The 12463-nt window shown below is 49.0% G+C and overlaps 1 protein-coding gene across 4 annotated transcripts in view; it reads left to right on the top strand.

The window, feature by feature from the left end:
* The window catches only part of NOD1 (nucleotide binding oligomerization domain containing 1), a 91804-nt gene that overhangs the window by 42039 nt on the left and 37302 nt on the right, over positions 1–12463 (top strand). The window contains exons 2-5 of one of the 4 annotated variants that reach the window (XM_019926065.3): positions 1454–1551; positions 3424–3731; positions 4818–4992; positions 7344–9168. In XM_019926065.3, coding sequence (XP_019781624.1) covers positions 3531–3731; positions 4818–4992; positions 7344–9168 — 2201 coding nt within the window. In that variant the 5' untranslated portion in view covers positions 1454–1551; positions 3424–3530. The other 3 variants (XM_019926060.3, XM_019926079.2, XM_033863126.2) reach the window with 3 other exon arrangements.

Raw genomic sequence — 12463 nt, 5'->3', positions numbered from 1 at the left:
AAAAGCCAATTCAGAGTCGTTTCTGGCATCAGTATTTCTGGGAACCAGATGCCCGTGAACTGAGTTTCTCTGCAGTGTTCCGTGATGTTGAGTTGGTCTCTGCCCTTGGATTCTGTTTACCGGGACAGGATCAGCTCTCTTTGTTTCCTTTCCCATCGTCCATGCCTTGTTAAGTTCCTGCTGAATTGAGCAAACTCTGCAAATCTGATTAAATCTCAAACCAGAGCTCTGGATGTTGCAAAACGACAGCCTCCTTGCCAACTGGCTGACATGTAATTCATTGCTTTGGTTAGGTGGCCATAAATAAGTGGATTTTCCTTAAGTTTCTGCCTTTGATGGTAAGAGGTAGTGATGTCTGTGGGTGATACTACGGGGAAGGGCTGGGAAGACACGTCACTAGTTTTGTGGGAATCACAGGCTTGGAAGAGGCAGAAGCCAGGAGTGAAATGGGACCCACAGTGAGGATGGATGAGGGTTGGGAGTGGAGGAGTGAGGGGCATTGCGTAACACCCATTCCAAGCCTTGGTAAGAATGGAGCCAAGGATGAAAAAACCCTGAATCACCAAGGGGGGAAGGCAATTCCCTTTCCAGCTCTCTCAGATTTACCATGATCTCAAAGAGAAAGTCTCAATCTTGTGCTACTATGTCTTTAATACCTCTCAAATGCTTCTAAGAGAAAACAGGCCTCAGACCAAGAACCTTTCAACACTGTTGAGCTGGAGTACAATAGCATGATTTTATTTCTAGCGAATTTATTTTTGTATTACTTTCTATTTATTGCAAATGATTTTTTTGTCTACAATGGTAATATAAATTTTCCTTTAAAATTAGTCTGAGTTGTAAAGTCAAGTCAATTTAAAGCAAAAAGTTAAGCAAATAACTTTGCTTATGGGACTCAATTATGGCCAAGAAAAGTGACTATGGTGCCTGAATGACTGAGATTTCGAAAACACTGTCCCAAAGGAAGAAGATAAAGAGAGTACTCTGAGATCCTACAGTTGTGGATTTAAAAAATTATTCTTTCTCCAATTTCATTCATTCATTCATTTATTTGCTCACCATTCAGCACAAGTGTTTTTTTAATATAAATTTATTTATTTATTTATTTTTGGCTGTGTTGGGTCTTCCTTGCTGTGCGTGGGCTTTCTCTAGTTGCCGCGAGCGGGGGGGGGCTACTCTTTGTTGCGGTGCGCGGGCTTCTCATCACGTTGGCTTCTCTTGTTGCGGAGCACGGGCTCTAGGCACGTGGGCTTCAGTAGTTGTGGCTCGCAGGCTCAGTAGTTGTGGCACACAGGCTTAGTTGCTCCCCGGCATGTGGGATCTTCCCGGACCAGGGCTTGAACCCATGTCCCTTGCATTGGCAGGCAGATTCTTAACCACTGTGCCACCAGGGAAGCCCTAAGAGTGTTTTCAAAGAAACCTTTCTCTCTTATTTTTCTTTTTGACTTTTCAGATTCCAGAAAGAAATTGGAAATTGAAGATTTAAGGAGAGAATGTTGTTTTAAAATATTCTCACTTTCTTCAAAGAACACATGACAAAAACTTAAAAAGGTATTATTAACCAGTAATTTAAATATACATTTAACATTATCAACTGGTATCCCGTAAGGGAACTAATTTTCTAAAGCTATGGATCCTTAAGTGGGTCATAGAATTGACGACAACAGAAAAAGCTGAATTAGAGTCAAATCAATCAGCATACTTTTAGTGCAATAGTAGCTAATCACTCATTTTCATCCCTTTAAATTCCATTTGGTAAGAATCTCTTGCCTTTGTGTTGTTTATTTTTTTTAATTTATTTATTTTTGGCTGCGTTGGGTCTTCGTTGCTGCACGTAGGCTTTTCTCTAGTTGTGGCGAGCAGGGGCTACTATTCGTTGTGGTGCGCGGGCTTCTCGTTACGGTGGTTTCTCCTGTTGTGGAGCATGGACTCTAGGCGTTCGGGCTTCAGTAGTTGTGGCACACGGGCTCAGTAGTTGCGGCACGTGGGCCCTGGAGCACGTAGGCTTTAGTAGTTGTGGTGCATGGGCTCAGTAGTTGTGGCTTGCAGGCTCTAGAGCGCGGGCTCAGTAGTTGTGGTGCATGGGCTTAGTTGCTCCGCAGCATGTGGGATCTTCCCGGACCAGGGCTCAAACCCATGTCTCCTGCGTTGGCAGGCGGATTCTTAACCACCGCGCCACCAGGGAATTCCCTTTCTGTTGTTTAGAATGTTAGAATGTACTGTCTTTTGCTCAATCAGTCAGGTTATGAAAGGAAGGTTACTGTGTGGGGTCCCACTGAGAATCTGTATAAGGCTTGCATTTGGCAACTTGATAGGTAAAAGAAGAAAAAATGCAGGTGTGTCAAAGATCAGAGACTAGTATGTGACTTTGTGGAAAAAATGAGAACCACTAGACCTGAATGTTAACATATGTGGGCTCATGAAACATACATGTTTAGAGGTCTATGAATTTTTTTTTTGAGTTCTACAAAAAACATTTAAAACTCTCTCTCCAGAGTGTGTGCGTTTTAGACAAAGGACTAAGTGGCCAGTTCAAGGCCTTTCTACTTCCAAGCGTGTGATCCATTTATATCCACCGGATGACTGGAGAATTAAGTGGCTGAGAGATCTTACTCTAAAAGAAAGAAATCAGTGCAGTTCTGGGGTAGTGCAGATAAACTCAAGGTATTTTTTTAATACCCAAATAAAAGAGCTTGGACCCCTGTCCCTACCGAGGCAGGAAGTTCAGCACATGCATGAGGTTTTCAGGGATTTCCAGGGAGACGTTGTCACCTCTCCCTCTCACCTTTCTTCTGTCCTGCTTCACTCCATAATGGCCATTGCTGCTCCTTCATTCCCTGAGGTGCTTGTATGTAGCCAACTTGGCTGGAGATATAAGGAGAGCTGGGGCAGGGGTGTGGGGAGAGCTACAGCACAACCCAGCACAGGCAGTAATGACTGACACATCACTGTTCCCAGGTTCGTGGGCTGTGGCTACCACAGGAGACTTCATGCCAGCTCGCGCTCTCCTCGGGCCGTTTTGTGCTCAGACCCTCTCTCCCACCAACCTCATAGCTCCTCTGCTCCCAAGTCTGGGTGCTGTCCCCTCATAGGGCACGTGGAAACTTCCAATTCCGTGACCTAATTTGGAAAATATACCTTTGCACACCTATCCCAATCTAGGACTGAGGCACACTAAAAAAATAATAATAATAAAGAAGTTTTGTTAAACAATAGTGTTGTCTACCTCTGGTCATCTACCCTAGTGGTGTAACCCACAAGCGGGAGCAATTAAATTATGATTTTTACTTTATTGCGTCTCAGATCAAATATCGTAAGTATGACTCCTTCCTGTTCTAAATAGAGAAATTCCAGGACCGGAGAAAGGGGGAGGGATCTTTCCCATGGCTTTGGTTTTGTTGGTGACTTCCTCTGTCTCTTCAGGGTTTGCACTGAGAGGCTGTGGCCGTGGATCCTGATCGCCCTTCTGCCAGGAAGGCACATGCAGCCAAAAATGAATTTGGGAAAAGCAGCCACTTGCTCCTGTAACCATGGAAAAGCAGGGCCGCAGTGAGATGGAAATAATCCGGTCAGAATCGCACTCCTACATCAAATTGTTGAAGGTCAACCGGGAGCATCTGGTCACTCACGTCCGCAACACTCAGTGTCTGCTGGACAACTTGCTGCAGAATGAGTACTTCTCCGCCGAAGACGTGGAGATCGTGTGTGCCTGCCCCACGCAGCCCGACAAGGTGCCGGTGACAGGGATGCCAGCCTTGGTGGCCAGACGGGGCTTCTCCCCATTGACCTGGGTGAAGAGCTTTGGGAGTGCGGTACATTGGGTGGAATTTCCTGTCGGGGCTTATCTACCGCACAGAAAGGCTTGAGTTACCAGCTCATTCCACAGTTACGTATTTCACTTCTGTGTTCCTGAAACACAGCAAACTCTTCTGACCTCTCCATTCTCCTTGCTGTGCGTATTGGTTCTCAAACAACTTGTTTTCCAGTTCACTTTAAATGAGTGAATTCTTTAAAAAGAAAACGAGCAGGAAACACTAGCAGTGCTGCCCAGTCCGTGCCCTTCAACTCTGGAGAGCTGCTCACTGCTGGGAACGGCTCTGAGAATTCCTCTGGGTGAGGAATGGCTGCATCCCAGCCTGAGTCCACGGTAAAGAATCTTCCACACTCCACTGTGGGAAGTCTTCACAGCCCTTAGTTTCACTTCAGCTTTGTGTCATCTTCTGAAAAAGGGAATGGCAAGAGGAAAACCTCCTTCTTGGGGAGAAGAGTGACAGAACTCATTTGTAACATGATCCTGTTGGGCTTAGGAGAGACCAGAAGGGTTTCTGGGAAAAGCACAGTAGAACACTGTTGTGGGTTTTTTCCCTGAATTTTTAATAAGACGAAAAGCTTTTGTAAGGTACCCCTTACACGGGGGTCTGCTGTCCCCTGGCTGTGTGGCCCAGCACCCGTCTCATTATGCCTAACGGGTAACTTTCTCCCCCTCAGCACTCATTCCCAGAGAGCAAAAGTGTTAGCTTAAGAGGGCAAAGGAGGGAAAGGGAAATTCCAGGGGGGCACTCGGCTCTAGCTGTGAGTCTGACCTTTCTATTTTTAGGCTCCTGGAAGCCTCTGGTTTCCTAGAGCTGTGCAGTTTGTTTCTTGCTCAGGCGGTCCATTTTACAGATCCTGGGCATTTGGCGTGTAGCATCTCATACCAGCTGGGTGGACGGTCAAGCTCGAGGCTGTAGTAAGAGCTCAAAGCCCCGCGTGGGAGCCTCTCCAGGGGGCAGACACCCCTAGTGCCGGCTCACACCTTACTGCTTGTGCCGCACTAGGTCCGCAGAATTCTGGACCTGGTGCAGAGCAAGGGCGAGGAGGTGTCCGAGTTCTTCCTCTATGTGCTACAGCGACTCACAGACGCTTACGTGGACCTCAGGCCTTGGCTGTCGGAGATCAGCTTCTCCCCTTCCCAGCTCATTCAGAGTAAAGCAGTTGTCAACACCGATCCAGGTATGAGTCAGCCCCCGGGGAGACCGCAGCCACCAAGCAAGCAAGGCCCCCGGGGCTTGGAAATGCTATCTGTGTGGGTCCAGCAGGGGATAAAGGCGGGGTCTGCCTTGACCAGCCCTGCCTTCCGCCTCAGGCAGCAGGCTTGGCTGCTGTGTTCCTTTTAGAAAGGAGAGCTGGTCCCTGTCACCCTAGTGCAGCCAAGGGAACTGTGATTGAACTGACCACAGATAGCTGGCCTGATTTACGTAGGGAGCCATGGAAGTGTAGGAATGACCTCTGTTCTGACCTCTTTCTGACTTCCTTTTCTGACCTATCTAGACATTTTAGTGGTTGTACAAATTCAAGTTTGCATTTCTTTCCTTCTTGAAGATCTTTCCAAATTTGATTCCAGGCAAAGAATTCTTCTATCACCCCTGACTGCCAGTCCTTATTTCCAAAGCACCATGGGCCCCTTTTAGTTAAATGATTAGTTCAGCAGGTATTTATGATGTACTCGGCATGTGCCAGGGCGGGGTGTGCTGGATGCCAGGGGTACAATAGGGAGCAGACCCAGCTACGGTTCCTGCCCTCAGGGACCTCAGAGGTTAGTGCAGGAGACTGGCAGTAAATAATGACACAAATGTGTAGTTGCAAATGGTGATAAGGACAACAGCAGTTCAAGGTGCTGAGAGAGCACAACATTGGGACCACAGTCTGGTCTGGGGACCAGGGAATCATCTTTCCGTGCCTGTGGTCTCTCCACTTCCAGACAGTTGTTGGCAACATACCAGCACTGAGCTTCCAAACTCTGAGTTTTAAAGAATCCAGTTTGACCTTGAAAACAGAAACAAAGGACAGTGTCCCAGAGTGTCAGGTGTGTATTTAGGGGAAACCAGACCAAGAGACAGAGTGTCAGGGACAAGCTCTTGCTTCTGCAGTTACCAGCCGGCCACTGCTAGCTTCTTACTGTTACTGCCCCTGCCCACCTCACTTTGTTACCTTCCCCAAGATAAGAGGAAAATATTCCTGTGATGGAGTTCTTGCAGAAGACTTCTCCACTGGCTCCTTTACCCAGCTCCTGTAACAGCTTTGAAAGTATAATTCACTCTACAAGAAGCCAGATGTGAAAGACGACATATTGTATGAATCCATTGATATCAATGTCCAGAAAAGGCAAATTTATAGAAACGGGAAGCAGGTCAGCAGTTTCCTAGGGCCAGGGGTGGGGCAGAGATCGTCTGCAAATGCACTTACGATGGAGAGTGTACCCCTGGATTTTAGTGATGTTTGCGTTAACTCTGTAAACTTACTAAAAATCATTGCCAACAATACCTGCTGTAAAATAGGTGAATTTATAGTCTGTAAATTTTGCGTTACCAAAACTAAAAAAATAGAACTCACTTCACAAATTTTAAGCTGACAACCAAGTGGGACTAAGTTGATGGGAAAGGGTTGTAGATGAATCTGGAAATGTGCAAGTGTGTCCAATTTTTGTTAATTGAATTATCATTACGACCCAAAAACGATTTAAAGGAATTTTGGAAAACGCTTTTTTTGTCTGGAGTAAGCTCATTTTGTAGCTCGTTTCTGCTGAGAGCATGGCACGTACGTCAGCATGTTACCCCATGTCAGCATATTAACCCATGTACTTCCCCGTGGGCACGCCCAGGGCTCCCCCTGCGGCACGTGCTGAGCATCAGTGATCCCCAGGCCTCAGCTTTAGAACCAGGGCCTCTGTGCCCTGTGTAGTGTAAGAAGGCCGGTTTTCACTTTAGTTTGCTCACTCAGTTACGGTGAAGCACAGCCCCTTTTTAGTCCATATCAACGTCAGCTGTTGTATCTCATCGCAACAAGTTTCGGCATTAGGTTGTATGAGACTCCTTGTTGTTTTAAGAACAGTGTCATAAGCACAAGAAAGGTTAGGGCAGTTTCTTCCTCAACGATACAAGTTTCAGTGGGGACTGGCTTGCGCTGTCTGAGCAGGACCCTGGGGTTGGGCTGGGGCAGCAGGGCCACGTGGTCTGGCCGTCACATTTGAGGGGGCTTCAGTTTTGAGCTGGAGTTCAGTGACAGCTTGCGCAGAGGAGTAGGGAGCCTGTCTCTGACACTGATCCCAGTTGGATTCTGTCCCCGCTGGCCGGCCAAATCTGAGGTCAGACAGAGGGGTGGAGGCCCAAGGGCCCGCAGATTCTGGAGCGCCGGCTCTTCGTACTTGAGGAGTGCTCGCACTTAGCCTGAGCGTCCAGGCTGCGGGTTTGTTTTCCTGTGTGCTTGCTCCTCCGCCTGAGACCTCCCTATTTGGTGCACTTTCCACCTGTGTCTCTGTCTCCCCACCTACTTCCACCTCTCACCTGGCGCCACTCTCCCTGCAGTGAGCAGATACAGCCAGAAGCTGCGACAGCAACTGGGCCGCGACTCCAAGTTTGTCCTGTGCTACGCCCAGAAGGAGGAGCTGCTGCTGGAGGAGATGTACACGGACACTGTCGTGGAGCTGGTCGACTTCGGCAACGAGAGCCTGGGCAGCCTGGGCAGCCTGGCCTGCCTCCTGGACCCCTCCACGGGGGTCCTCAACGAGCAGGGCGAGACCATCTTCATCTTTGGTGACGCGGGCGTGGGCAAGTCCATGCTGCTGCAGCGGCTGCAGAGCCTCTGGGCCGCGGGCCAGCTGGACGCTGAGCTCAGGTTCTTCTTCCACTTCCGCTGCCGCACCTTCAGCTGCTTCAAGGAGAGCGCCTCGCTGTGCCTGCAGGACCTGCTCTTCAAGCACTACTGCTACCCGGAGCAGGACCCCGAGGAGGTGTTCGCCTTCCTGCTGCGCTTCCCGCACACGGCCCTCTTCACCTTCGACGGCCTGGACGAGCTTCACTCGGACTTCGACCTGAGCGGCGAGCCCGACACCTCCTCCCCCTGGGAGCCCGCCCACCCCCTGGTCCTGCTGGCCAACCTGCTCAGCGGGAAGCTGCTCAAGGGGGCGCACAAGTTGCTCACGGCCCGCACGGGCGTCGAGATCCCGCGGCATCTCCTCTGGAAGAAGGTGCTCCTGCGCGGCTTCTCCCCCAGCCACCTGCGCGCCTACGCTGGGAGGATGTTCCCCGAGCGCGCCGTGCGCCAGCGCCTGCTGGATCAGCTGGAAGCCAACGCCAACCTCTTCAGCCTGTGCGCCGTGCCCCTCTTCTGCTGGATCATCTTCCGGTGCTTCCAGCACTTCTACGACACCTTCGACGGCCTCCTGCAGCTGCCCGACCGCGCGGTGACGCTGACCGACGTCTTCCTGCTGGTCACCGAGGTCCACCTGAACAGGACGCAGCCCACCAGCCTGGTGCAGAGGAACACGCGGAGCCAGACGGAGACCTTCCGCGCCGGCCGGGGCACCCTGCACTCGCTGGGCCAGGTGGCTCACCGGGGCATGGAGAAGAGCTTCTTCGTCTTCAGCCAGGAGGAGGTGCAGGCGTCCGAGGTGCAGGAGGGGGACCTGCAGCTGGGTTTCCTGCGGGCCGTGCCGGAGCTGGGCCTCGAAGGGGACCAGCAGTCCTATGAGTTCTTCCACCTCACCCTCCAGGCCTTCTTTGCTGCCTTTTTTCTGGTGGTGGACGACAAGGTGGGCACTCGGGAGCTGCTCTGCTTCTTCCAGGAGTGGGCTCCTCACGGGGAGGCAGCAGCTGCGTCCTGCTATCCCCGCTTCCTACCCATCCAGTGCCTGAGGGGCCGCGGCCTGGCCGGGGAAGACCCCTTTAAGAACAAGGATCACTTTCATTTCACCAACCTCTTCCTGTGCGGGCTGCTATCCAAAGACAAACAGAAACTCCTGCGGCACCTGGTGCCTGCCGCCACCCTGCGGAGAAAGCGCAGGGCCCTGTGGGCTTACCTGTTCGCCAGCCTGCGCTCCCACCTGAAGCACCTGCCCCGAGTTCGGTCTGGGGGATTCAGCCAGGTGCAGGCCATGCCCACCTTCGTCTGGATGCTGCGCTGCATCTATGAGACGCAGAGCGAGAAGGTGGGGCAGCTGGCGGCCAGGGGCATCTGCGCCAACTACCTCAAGCTGACCTTCTGCAACGTCTGCTCGGCCGACTGCAGCGCCCTCTCCTTCGTCCTGCACCACTTCCCCAAGCGCCTTGCGCTCGACCTGGACAACAACAATCTCAATGACTATGGTGTGCGGGAACTGCAGCCCTGCTTCAGCCACCTCACCGTCATCAGGTGAGACCTCCAGGTTCCGGGAGCAGCTGGCGGGGCCACCAGGGCTCAGGGGACACCAGGACTGGCACTGTGGAGCGGGATCTCCTGGATTATCCTGGAACTCATGGCCGGGGGTCTGGGAACATCCAGAGCTTCTCTGTCTCAGGGTGGCAGAGGGTAACGAGCAAAGCTTCGAAGTCAGGTGGACCTGGATGGGCCCCAGCTGGGTGTCCTTGAGCAAAAGCTGCTTAACCTCTTTGAGCTTCAGCGTCCTCATCTGGAAGAGAGATTCTCCTATCCTAACAATTACAGTAATAACAATCAGCATTTATTGAGAATGGGTGAAGTGCACTAAAAATATTACCTGGTTTAATCCTTTTAACAACACTATCAGGTAGGTACTGTTATCATCTCCATTTTGGCAAACGAGGAAGCAGAGGCACAGAGAAGTTAAGTGGCTCAAGGTCACACAGGTGGGCCATGGTGGAGCCGGAATCGTAAAGAACCGTTTGAGATTCATGTGAGGCTCAGAGATAGCCCGTGAAATGTTTCCGGCACGTGAAAGCTTTATGGTAGCAGAAGCAGCACACTTTGTGCTTATGAGCGTTAGTTAACTTCCACGAAAAAAGCGGGCAGCCCTGAGCTGCCAGGGGATCTCAGTAAAGAATGCTGACTCTTGATTCGTTTCCTGTTGGATGGTTTAGAGGAAAGAAAAACCAGCCTCCTTTCTTCTATTAGCATTTTCTGTATTAAATACACCTTGTAAATCCCTACGGGGGTTTCAGTTCTCCACTACTTGGCTCATGCATTTCTGAAGAGCAGATGGGATTTGGAACCGATTCCAGGTACCTGTTACACAAACGCCAGAGCATACATTGTGGGGGGATGGGGGGCATGTAGGGAGCCCAAACCTGCCCCGGCCTGGGCACTGGGAAGCCTGGAATCTATTTTCTGAGCTCTCAGCCAGCAACTCTGTTTGTAGCCTCAGGCAACCTCACACTCAGTGCCTCCCTGTGACCATTTCATAAGATGGAAGCTCTGCACCAGTATGGTGGTCCCCAGGTTTGCCTCCAAACCAGCACAAGAGAAGGCAGGAAGAAATGGGCAACCCTAAGGAAGCATTTTGAGCTCCCTGAGGGCATCAGTGAGGATTAGTTTTGGCTGTTAGAGAAAACTCACAATACTGGTGGCTTAGAGAAGTTACAGACTTATTTGTCTCTCATGCAAAAATCTAAAGGAGGGCAGTTCTGGGCTGCTGTGAGGTCTCAATGACCATCAAGAGCCCAGGCTCTCTCCTGCTTACTGCTCTGCTGTCCTCAGTACCTGACTACTATATCTTGGCCCAAAATGCCTGCTCACGCTCCAGCCATTCAGTTGACATGCTAGTCACCAGGAAGAAGGAAGGGCAAAGGACACACCCCATTCTTTTTTTTTAAATTAATTTTATTGCGGTACAGTTGATTTACAGTGTTGTGTTAATTTCTGCTGTGCAGCAAAGTGATTCAGTTATACATACATATATATTCTTTTTCATATTCTTTTCCATTATGGTTTATCACAGGATATTGAATATAGTTCCCTGTGCTATACAGTAGGACCTTGTTGTATATCCATTCCGTATATAGTAGTTTGCATCTGCTAATCCCAAACTCCCAGTCCATCCCTACCTTCCCCACCCTTGGCAGCCACAAGTCTGTTCTCTATGTCTGTGAGTCTGTTTCTGTTTTGTAGAGAGGTTCATTTCTGTCATATTTTAGATTCCACATATAAGTGATGTTATATGGTATTTGAGTTTCTCTTTCTTACTTCACTTAGTATGGTAATCTCTAGGTCCATCCACATTGCTGCAAATGGCATTATTTCATTCTTTTCCATGGCTGAGTAGTATTCCATTGTATATATGTACCACATTTTTTTTTTTATATTGGAGTATAGTTAACAATGTTGTTAGTTTCAGGTGTACAGCAAAGTGATTCAGTGATACACATACATGTGTCTGTTTTTTTCAAATTCTTTTTCCATTTAGGTTATTACAGCATATTGAGCAGAGTTCCCTGTGCTATACAGTAGGTCCTTGTTGGTTATCTGTTTTAAATATGGTAGTGTGTATATGTCAATCCCAAACTCCCAATTCATCTCTCCCCCGCACCTTTCCCCTTTGGTAACTGTAAGTTCGTTTGTGAAGTCTGTGAATCTGTTTCTCTTTTGTAAATAAGTTCATTTGTATGTTTTTTTTTAGATTCTGCATGGAAGTGATATCATATGATATTTGTCTTTCTCTTTCTGACTTCCTTCACTTAGTACGATAATCTCTAGGTTCATCCATGTTGCTGCAAATGGCATTATTTTTTATGGCTGAGTAGTATTCTATTGTATATATGTGCCACATCTTTATCTGTTCATGTGTTGATGGACTTTTATGTTTCCATGTCTTGACTATTGTGACTAGTGCTGCTGTGAACATAAGGGCACATGTATCTTTGAGTTAAAGTTTAGGACACACCCCATTCTTTTAAGAAGACTTCTCCGCTATTGCTAATGAGACTTCTGCTTAGATCTTACTGGGCAGAACCTAAGCACATGTGCCCAGCTAAAAAATGAGGGATTCTCTTTCTAAGTAAGCACAGATATTGGGAGTGACTAGTTGGCTGTGCCACCCTGGGATAGTCATGCAGTGTATGTACACACTGTGCCCCAGCACCAAGGTGGGTACCATGAGTGGAGGGGTTCAGGGTGTCTGACGTGATCATTTTGATTGGCCTAAAAATCAAGCTTTTACCTCTTCAGCCTTTTACTTATCACAGAGGACAGTGTGTAATAAGTGGCCCAGTTTGGCCCACGGCTTGTGTTTATAGATAAAGTTTTATTAGAATACAGTCACACTCATTTATTTATATATTGGCTGCTTCACTCTGCAGAGCTGAGTGGTTGCAATAGAGACCAGATGGCCTGCAGAGCTTAAAAATTTGTTATCTGACCCTTTACAGAAAAAAATTGCTGAGCTCTGGTCTGTTCCTTCACCCACCCCTGACCCTCGCTCATCCTTCACGCTCCTCCATCTCTGAGCCTTACTCTGTCCCTCAGACTCACCTAAATAAAGGGGTGGAGAATTGAGAAGATCAGGGTAGTCTGTTTATAGAGAGTACCTGGTAGTAAAAAAAATTGTTTTGCATTTTAGCCAAATCAAAATATCCTGCTAGTATAGGGCTTTCAAAGAGCAATCCCCGTACACGCTGGGCCTTGTCCAGGAGATATCCATCATCCTGAGGCCCTCTTTTCCCTCTCCCTCTTGAAGCCTGGCCTGCTGAAGCAGCAT

This window comes from Tursiops truncatus, chromosome 9 (genome assembly GCF_011762595.2).
Source record: "Tursiops truncatus isolate mTurTru1 chromosome 9, mTurTru1.mat.Y, whole genome shotgun sequence".
In the NCBI taxonomy this organism is placed as follows: domain Eukaryota; kingdom Metazoa; phylum Chordata; class Mammalia; order Artiodactyla; family Delphinidae; genus Tursiops; species Tursiops truncatus.
This window is presented reverse-complemented; position numbering and strand designations above follow the sequence as displayed.